This window comes from Manis javanica, chromosome 14 (assembly GCF_040802235.1).
Source record: "Manis javanica isolate MJ-LG chromosome 14, MJ_LKY, whole genome shotgun sequence".
NCBI classification, from domain to species: domain Eukaryota; kingdom Metazoa; phylum Chordata; class Mammalia; order Pholidota; family Manidae; genus Manis; species Manis javanica.
The window spans coordinates 88,015,969-88,025,091 of record NC_133169.1 but is presented as its reverse complement, the minus strand read 5'-3'; the positions used below and the strand labels follow the sequence as shown (position 1 = coordinate 88,025,091).

General features: G+C 59.0%; 1 protein-coding gene across 23 annotated transcripts in view; it reads right to left on the bottom strand.

The window, feature by feature from the left end:
• Positions 1–1,625: 1,625 nt before the first annotated feature.
• The window catches only part of LOC108392751 (protocadherin gamma-C4), a 153,965-nt gene continuing 146,467 nt past the window's right edge, over positions 1,626–9,123 (bottom strand). For all 23 annotated transcript variants that reach the window (XM_037016267.2, XM_037016269.2, XM_037016266.2 and 20 more), the window contains 2 exons: positions 8,481–8,569; positions 1,626–3,597 (listed from right to left, as the gene is read on the bottom strand). In XM_037016267.2, coding sequence (XP_036872162.2) covers positions 3,371–3,597; positions 8,481–8,569 — 316 coding nt within the window. In that variant the 3' untranslated portion in view covers positions 1,626–3,370. The remainder of the gene's footprint in view (positions 3,598–8,480; positions 8,570–9,123) is intronic.

The following is a 9,123-nucleotide window of genomic DNA, read 5'->3' as shown; positions in this document are numbered from 1 at the left end:
CACCCCTCTTGGGGTGCCAGACTAGAGGAGCATACACGGGTGGAGCCCGGGTCTCTCCAGCAAGGTCAGAAGTCAGAGGTTATACTCCCGATGACTTCCTGCTCGGAGCCATACTCATTGGAGCGAGTAGTGACCTGCACAAAGAAACCTTACAAGCTAGTGCAGGCCCAGAATAGACAGGGAGGGGCCTAGAGAAGACCACAAACCCATTCGGGCAAGCCCTGGAACTGGGAATAAAAGGCTTATACACAGCCCTGGAGCCTGGGCAGCTGCTTCCCCAGTAGGGCGGGGGATTCCAGGGTGGGTCGCCTTCCTCCTCCTCACCCTTCAGAGGCCACGCACTTCTGGCTCAGAGCTTTCTAGGCGCATATACACATTAGGGGACCAACCACAGCTGCTCACGCGCTCTGCCAGGCTAGTTGCCTTGCCTGGAATAGAACCCAGGCGCCCAGCACCCGCCCTCTGCAGCCTGGCTCTCAGAAACAAAACCCTGCTTCCATCTCAGCAACCACGCACCCTCCCTCCCACGCAAGAAAGTCGCCTCCAGATGCTTAGTTGGAAGGCTTGGTTTCCATGACAACAGACCAGGAGCTGGCAGGACGCAGTGGCCGGCTCTGGGAGGAAGCCCTGAGACAGCCTCCTTCCTCCCTGAGGTTGGGCACAGCCTCGCTGACCCTTCTGATAACCCAGTGGCTATGTCGGTGTCTCTGGCCTTCCGCCCCTCCAGTCGCCAACCCACCTATCCCGTGTTTCCCCAGCGTATCTGGCTGCGGCAGCCTCAGAATCCCACTGCGCTTGGAGGAGGGGCAGGTGGGGGAGGCGGGGAGACGCGCTGGCCGAGTGATGAATGGACAAGCACGGCCGCGGGAGAGAGGAAGGAGCGAGGGCGGTCTGCGTCTGCGGGCAGCCTCGTTGCCTGGGTGCCCTCTCGTTCCCCTGGATGCCGGTCTCCCGCCCCCGGCAAGAGGGCGAGCAGTCCCCTAACCTCCTCGGCTCTGCGGCAGGGAGGCGAGGGGGAAGGCGGACTCCCGATGCGAAAGCTGGACCCCAAACCGTAGACTCGGCCTTGGCAGTCGGCCTTGGCAGAACCGCCTCGGGCATTCCCTCCCACTCCTGCGGTGTTTCCAAACCCCACAGGCAGCGGGAGTGGAGGGGGGCCGGCCAAGGGGAGTCCCCCTCCCCTGAGGTGGTGATTTTAGCGGGGAACGGGCGGGAACTAAGGAAGCGTCCACTGGCCCCCCTTCCAGCTGTTCGCCGGGAGCCCAGGCGCGCCCGGCCCCGCGCCGGGGTCCTCTCCCGCCCGGAGACCGGCGCTAGCGCCGTAGCGGAGACGGCAGCGAGCACACGCCTGCTCGCCCGGGTGCACACGGGGCGCCGCGCTCCGAAACCCCTCCCCCTCCGCGGACCCGCGAGCCCATCACCCACAGCGGTATCAGCTCCACGAGCACAGCCACCATTACATGCCGCGCACTATTACACATGCTGCAAGCACACCCAGCCACGTTCATGCACAGACTCGGGCAATGACACAAAACCAGAACGGCGAGCACAGTAACCGCCCCCCACCGCGCTCTTCTCCCCGCACAGACACACCCGGCTCGCTTCATCCACACAGGCCAGGAGCGCTCAGCCTTTCAGAAGAAAACTTTTTATTATTTTTTCAAAGAAAAAAGCCATATAAATATTAGAGTATAAAACTTGCGTGAGACACAGGAAGGGGGTGGGGTGGGGAGCTACATGACTAAGCGAAGAGGAGCGCTTATCGGAGTCAGTACCGGGGAGGGGGGGTCGCCGCAGCGCGTGGACACAGCACGAAACACAGCACGGGCCGCCGCAGGCAGGTTCAAGGACAGGCGGCTGCTCGGAGCCCGCCGCCCGCTGCCCACTCGCCGTCACGGAGAAGCACACCGCACTACACTATTGGCTATTCTACACAGCCGAAAGGGGGGGCTCTACGCTACTGTGAGGACTGGGGCGGGGTTCTCGCCAGCCCCGCGGGATGAATCGGGGCCCGAGGGGCAGAAGGTCTATGCACAAGGAGGCACTGGGGGACTTTAACCAGGCTCTGGACACTAGGGGGCAGACTGGGGGCAGGGGCAGTGCCCTCCACAAAGAAATGGCACCTGGCAAGGGGGAGGACCGAGGCTCGGGGCGTGCAGGAGCCCTGTGGAGGAGCCCTGACCCCGTGCTGAGGCTCCGTCCACCTGGTCCCCGCTCTGGCAACTTGCCTCCCCAACCCCGGGCCCAAGAATGGCCTAGCTTGCCCTCCTTCCTCTGGGGCCACATTCTTTTCCTCAGTGGCACCTCTGGAGCACCCAGCACCCGCAGAGGCCCTTCTGACCTCTCCAGGGCACTTGGTCCCAAGCCTGCTCAGAGCTTCCTTGGACTGTAATGCCAGTGTAAACCCACTGGTACTGGTAGCTCAGCCGCAAGCTGAGCCCTGTGGATGAGAGTGGATGAGGGTCCAGCAGGGTGCTTGGCTTATGGCTGGAATTTGAGGATCTGGTCAGTACCCTGGGGGGATACAGAGCCTTTTGCAAGACCCTGTTAAGTGAGATGTCAAGCTTTGTTCATCCCCCCATCCACATACACACCCTTCCCTTCTTTATCTTACCACCCCATACTGTCTTGGAACATGCAATGGAGTCTCTTGTTTGGGCAGGGGGAAGTCACAGCATGCAGTGGGAACACCAAACAATGAAAAGCAAAGCAAAACAAAACCAAACACTGGTCCCCAGGGCGTTGGGAAGAGGCAGGTAGCAAATGCCTTCCCTGAATCCAGCAAGCACCAGTACCCATGCCTCCCAAAACGGGAGCTTGGCCTCCGGCTCTGGAAGGAGGTGGGGGGACTGGCACCAACCCATGACCCATGCTTGGGGGGCAGTGTGAGGACGGAAGGAGAGGCCAAGGGGCCACCATGCCCTTCCCACTCTTCAGAACTAGAAGACTCCTTAGGTCGCCAGGTGCCTCAACACCCCAAACACCTTGCTCAAAAAAGAGGAGCTGTTAATGCTGTGGGGAAGGGCGGGTGGGAGGGAGGCAGGAACGGATGGGCCTGATTAAGTTTGGAAGATGGAGTTCAGCTGTAACTAAAGTGGGTGTGATAAATGGTGTCTACACTAACCCCACCACCCCCATGGGCACAGCAATTGATTGGATAGGGGTTCCCAGCAGAACTCCCTTTGCATATTCAATCCCCTGGGAGCAGAGAGGGGGGTGTTGACTGGGCACTTGTTTCTGTTTCCCAAGGGGAGCATGGCCTGGGCCCCTACCAGTATCCTGGGGGTAAGCCCTGAAAATTCGAGGCCTGGGTACAGGCAGGGGGTTTGGGAAGGGAGGCTGCCCTGTGGCTCCTGGCCCAGCCTCCACGTTACTTCTTCTCCTTCTTGCCCGACTTCTTCTTGTTGCCGTTGCCACCTGCTGGGGCCTTGCCATCTCGCTTGCCAGCCGCATTGGTCAGTGTGGCATTGCTGCCGGGAATGTAGACGTTCTGGCGGTAGTCGGGCACGTGCTGCAGGGTGAACTGGGGCCCGTAGCGGGCACTCAAGCCCATGGTGCCAGCGCCCCCTCCCAGGGTGGAGCTCCCATCAGCAGCCTCTGCAGAGACAAAGGAAGATCGGGGATTAGACTTCAGGTCTCCCCCAGTCACTCTCCTGTAACCCAAGCAGCTCATGAGTAGATGCCTGCAAAGGCCCAGCCCTGAGCGCCCTGAGCATTAGAAACACTGCCTCTCCCCACGTGGGACAGAAGTGAGAGGCTCATGAGTGAGACAGCCTAGGGTTGAGTCCCAGCTCTCTTCCCTACTGTGATCCCGGGCAAGCCTAACCATCCTCCCCGTGTCTCCTCAGTTTTCTGATCTGTGAGATGGGGATAATAATAGCATCTACTCTCATGGTTGAGGAGGTCTAACCAAGATTATGTATGTAAAGCATCTAGAAAAAAAGCACCTACATAGCAGCGCAGAGTGCCTGCCATGTGGTAAAGGCTTAAAATGTGTCGCCCTTACTCCTCTCAGTACCCTTACTGGTGGAGACGCCAGCCTCCAATCCTTGCCCCAGCCCTCCTCAAGGGAGCTCTGGTTCTGTCCCTGGACCGTGGGCTCCCAGAGGGCTGCGACCATGCTTTCTGCATCCTCCTGTCCTTCGCTGGCCAGTGCGCGTGCAGGGTAGGCATGGGGCGGTGCTGTTGTGAGTTAGGAGGGTGTTCGTCCAGGCTTTCATATCGAACAGTGATCAACGCCCACTGAGTGCTCCATGTTGCACACGCATGACGGCTTTCACATCAAGCAACGACCCAGTGAGGTGTGCGGGGTCACCCCCACTTTACAAATGATGGAAGCAAGACTCAGAGAGGCAAAAACTAGTGCAAGGCCATAGCAGCCAGCGCAGAGTAGGGCAGGGTGCGGCCTCAGGGACGTAAGTCCTCGCTGAGGGGCGCAGTCCCGAGCAGCGGTGGGGCTGCAGTGTGGGCCTCAGCGCTGCTCTGAGGGCAGAGGAGCGGGAGAGAAGACGGGGACGCGCCGTGTCCTGGCAGGCTGAGCTGATGATGAGCCCGGGAGCCCACAGCTGTGGGACAATGCGGGCATAGGCTCACGGTGCCAGGCAGGAGCCGGGGGCATCGGAGAACACCTCCGGCCCACCTTCCCGCGGTGCTGAGAAGACAGTGGGAAGGTGGCTCAGCATCACCTGGGGGCTTGTGAGAAGTCTGCTCTCAAAACCTGCACCTTAACCAGATCTGCAGGTGACTCACGCAGTGCAGGCGGAGCAGCACAGAAAAACCTACCTCGTTGGGCTTTTGGGAGGTCTAAACGGGACTGCCTCAGCCAGTGCCCAGGCCCTTGCTGAGCGCCCCTTCAATGCTGGCCCAGCTACCACCATCGTCTTCACCACCACACAGATGCCGTTACTTCCACCCAACAGGTTCCCTGACCGGGTCCAGGGGAGAAAACCCGGGAGTTTTCACACTGGAGGAGTCACAGGCCCCTGCTGGCGGCCTCTGGCAGGGGGAGGGTTAAGCCCCAGGACCGCCCTGGCCCGCCCCAGCCCAACTGGCTTCCCTCTACCCCCACCCCAAACCCTGGGAGTGGGTAGAGACAGTCACTGAAGCTGGAGAGGTTGCGTAGTCCTGGGACACCAACCAGGGGCTGAGGAACAGGGACGGAAATATTCCCAAAGACCCGCAGGAGAGCGGGAGGGGCCCTGGAGGAGGGAGGGGGACGGGCCTCCCTCTCTGCCGCCTCACCCCAGCGCTCAGGTTTCTGCAGCCTCCACTTCAGGCCTCAAACCCCAAGATCCGTGGGCCTTTGGGGCGGGGCAGAGGGTCTGAACGGGAGGGATGGCTCCCCACTTCCTTCCCTGCTCCCGCAGGCCAGTCCCCTCCCCCAGCCCTCTCGGCCCACTGCCTGTCCTGTTTTCCCTGATTACCTCCGGAGCAGCTGGTCTGGATGCGGCCCGGCCCCTCCCCAGCGTTCCCCCTCCAGCCCAGGCATGGGGGGTGGGAGGGCGCCCAGATCCGGCTTCAGAGCCAGAATTCCGGAGTGATTGAAGAGCCAGAGGGGAGACCTCAGGGGTGCCAGGGTCAGGGGGAGAGAGAGACACACACCCACAAAGAGAAGAGCGGGAGAAGGAAGTGGGGAGACACAGGGAGAGGGGAGGGGAACGGAGAGGAAGGGCTTCACTGGGTGACTGGGAGCCAGGCCCACCCACACCCCACGTGCACTCAAGACCGCTGAGGAGCCCCCTGAGTAAGAGAAAATGACCAAGCCAGCCCTGCCATCTCCCCCAAAACACAGGCCTGATGTCGGCCAGCTGGGGGTCCCTCTGGGGTGCAGTGAAGTTGGGAGGGAGAAGATGTGGAAGCCCAGAGTAACAGGCAGAGGCCGGCCCCTGAGTCCCTCCTGGTCAGCTCTGTGCGACCTCGGCCGAGGCCCTGCGTAACTCAGGCTTCAGTTCCCCACCTAAAACTCAGGGGGAGAAGCTGCACTGCTGGCTGTGACCTTCCGTAGAGGCAGTTCCTCCTCAGACCCCTGCAGGGCAGGCGCAGGGACCCTCCCTTAATCCAAGGACAGACTTTGAAGAGCACCAAGAAAGAACCTGGGGTCCTCTGGCCCGGAGAGGTGGGAGGGTGCTGGCCTCCTCTCCTATGCCAGCCTCTCCTCAAGAAAACTCAGCTCTGGGCCCCCTAACCTCCCCTCCCTGCCGCTGCCCTGTCCTCTGCACTGAAGCCCAGGGTGGAGGCAGCAACTCCGGAGCGTCCAGGGAGGCCTGGTCCAGCCAGACCAGGGCCTGCTGAGCTGCAAACCGCAGCCTCCTTGGGAGCACACCTCCCCCAAGATGTTTATTTTAAAAGCCTCCCAAGTGTACTTATTCTTCCACTTACTTGCCCTCCCCCAGCAGCCCCGCAGGCCTGGCTGGGCTGGACTCCAGGGCCCAAGCGGGTGTGAAAGTGAGAGTCGGGCCTGACCCTGCCACCTCAGCCCTCAGGGCGCGGTCCCCAAGGCCCAGGCCTACCCTCAGGTCAGGCCCTGTGTGGGCCAGAAGGGCGGGGCCCTGGCAGGGGGGCCGGCTGCGGTGACCCAGGAGGTTTGGGGCCATAAATACTGGTTCCGCGTCTGTTTCTAAAATCTTGGTTTAGGCTAAAAATGCTGCTTCCTGACTTTAGGGCTCAAGGCCGCAGCAGCTAAATATACCCGACTGTTGACCTCCCTCAGAACCCAATTTGGCATCTCCTAGCCACCTGCCTCTTTCACACTCAATATATGGGCTCTGAAGAAAATTATAGTCCCCAGACGGGACCCGCCCCCAGCCTTCTGTCCCAGAAGGCTCGCTGCCCCTGATACTTTCTTCCTCTGCCCCTTCACCAACCACAGGCCTGGTCCCACTCAGCCTCACAGACATCTGGGAGAGCTTGCTGGATTTAACAAATAAAAACGCAGGGTACCCAGTTATATTTGAATTTCAGGTAAACAATGAGCAATTTTTTTTTTTACAACAGTATGCCCCAATTCTACCATTTTGAGTCTATTTACGGTAAAATATTGTTTGTTGTTGAACTGAAGTTAAAATTTCACTGGGCATCCTGCATTTTATCTGGCAACCCTAATCTGGGAGAACAGTGCAAGGCAGCGGGAGGGGTTCAGCCTCTAGACCCAGTGAGCTGAAAGGGAAACTGATGCTGGATCGCGAGGCAGACATGCTCACGGCAGCAGAAAGCGACCCTGGGAGTCAGTCTCGGTTGGAATTGCCAATCTGCAGCAAGGGACGTCCCGGTCCCCTCGGCTGTCATGTAAATGATCAGACTTGTCTTGCAGAGCTGCTGAGAAGGTTCATTGATGTTAGGCCCATGAAGTGTCTCACGTGTGCCCAGGATAACACACAGGTCACAGGTATGATTACAGTGATTATTGTTCTGATTTTACCTGGTTCTCCAGATGGGCTGGAGGGCAGGTCTCTCAGTTCACTATGAAAGGCCATTGCCTTAGTCCTCTGCCAGTCCCCATATAAGCCCAGGATTTGCTGCTCCAGAACCTGGTCCTTGTTAATAGGCATTATCCTAATTCTGCCTTCTATGCGTTAATAAAGATGCTGACTAATCCACGTCAGCCACGATGCGCTGTGCTCTGACTCTGCCAGTCCTGTGCCGAGGCCTCGCACTGGCCCTCATGGCACCTCAGTGAGATCTGGTGTTACTGGACGCCTTTGGCAGTCAGTGAAATGGAGGCCCAGAGGGGCTTCGAAACTTGCCTGAGGACCCACGGCTGAGTGGGAGGCGGGGTGCCAGGGTTTGAACTCAGGTTGGCCAGCCTCCAAAGCCTGTCCTCTTAAGTACTAAGAATATTATTCTGCTTCCCCTGCTCAGGACCTTGTGATGCTTTAAGGACAACTAATCGTTAGCTGATTCTCCATTGCATGTGAAGTTCTTCACTAGCCTCATGGGAAAACCAAAATCCTGCCCTGGAGGTGGGGGTAACCAAGAAGACAGGGGCTCACATATCCAGAGTGTGTTCTCTCTGCTGGGTGGATGCACACCTGCTTCCACGGGCGGAGGGCTTGTTTGTATCAGGCCCAGTCCTTTGTGCTTTACTCTCATCCACTGTAACCCTCACAACATCCCTGTGAGGACGTTGTCCCCATTTTCTCAGCTGAGGAAACAGGTTTAGTGAGATGAAGCCCACTGACCAAATTCACAAAGACAGTAAGCGGCAGAGCTAGGGCCCGACCGTGCTGTCCCTTCCACAGCTGGCCTCTGAACCACTACTCCCCACCTCTCCTCAATACACCTTCCCGGCTGGGCATCCCAGGACCCTGACCCTTCAGCTATCCTTAACCTGGCTTTATGTCCTGGAAGTATGGGTCCTCTCAGAGCAGTTAAAGATCTGGAGAAACCACACAGGCTGATGGCCAGTCCCAGGGCCTGGTGGCAGTGGGGTGCCCCCAGAACCCCAAGTCTACCATCCCAACACTCACACTGGCACAACTTACCGCTGGCGGAGGCCAAGATCATGGCTTGCAGCATCTCCGTGTCGAACTGGTTGTTGGGCCAGGTGCCGGTTTCATCGCCATTTTGGGAGCTGGGGAGAGAGGGGATGTGAACAAGGTCTCCGGGCTGGCCCGGCTCATGCCCCTTCTGTCCTCTCTCAGGCCTCAGATCTAGCACTGTACCCCCACCCCACACCCAAGACCTGCTCCCCTTCAGCAAGGAAAAAGGCATTCATTCAATCCTTCAGAAGCTAGACCCCCACTTGCCAGTCCCCCAAACCAGATCTCTAGTGCCTTGGACACCGTGGCCCTTAGAGGGGGAGAGCAGGGTAAACTGCAGCTGACCCCACTTGAGGAAGAGGGGCTTCCTGCCACAGGGAGGGGTGCCAGGCCCTTCCCGTGGGCTGCGGAGGTGGGAAGTAGGAGAGACGGTGTAGGCACAAGAGAAAGGGGTGAGGACCCGGGCAGAAGTGGAGGGCAGGGAGAGGTCCTAAGAGACCTTGCAGCGGGGAGCAAGAGGTTCTAGAACTCAAATCTAATCCTTTCAATCCCTTCAATGGCTTTCTAAACCCTCAGGATACAAGCCAAGGGCCTGTAATGTCCTATTCTGTAGAATGTTCCGACATTCTATCATAACCTTTTCTGA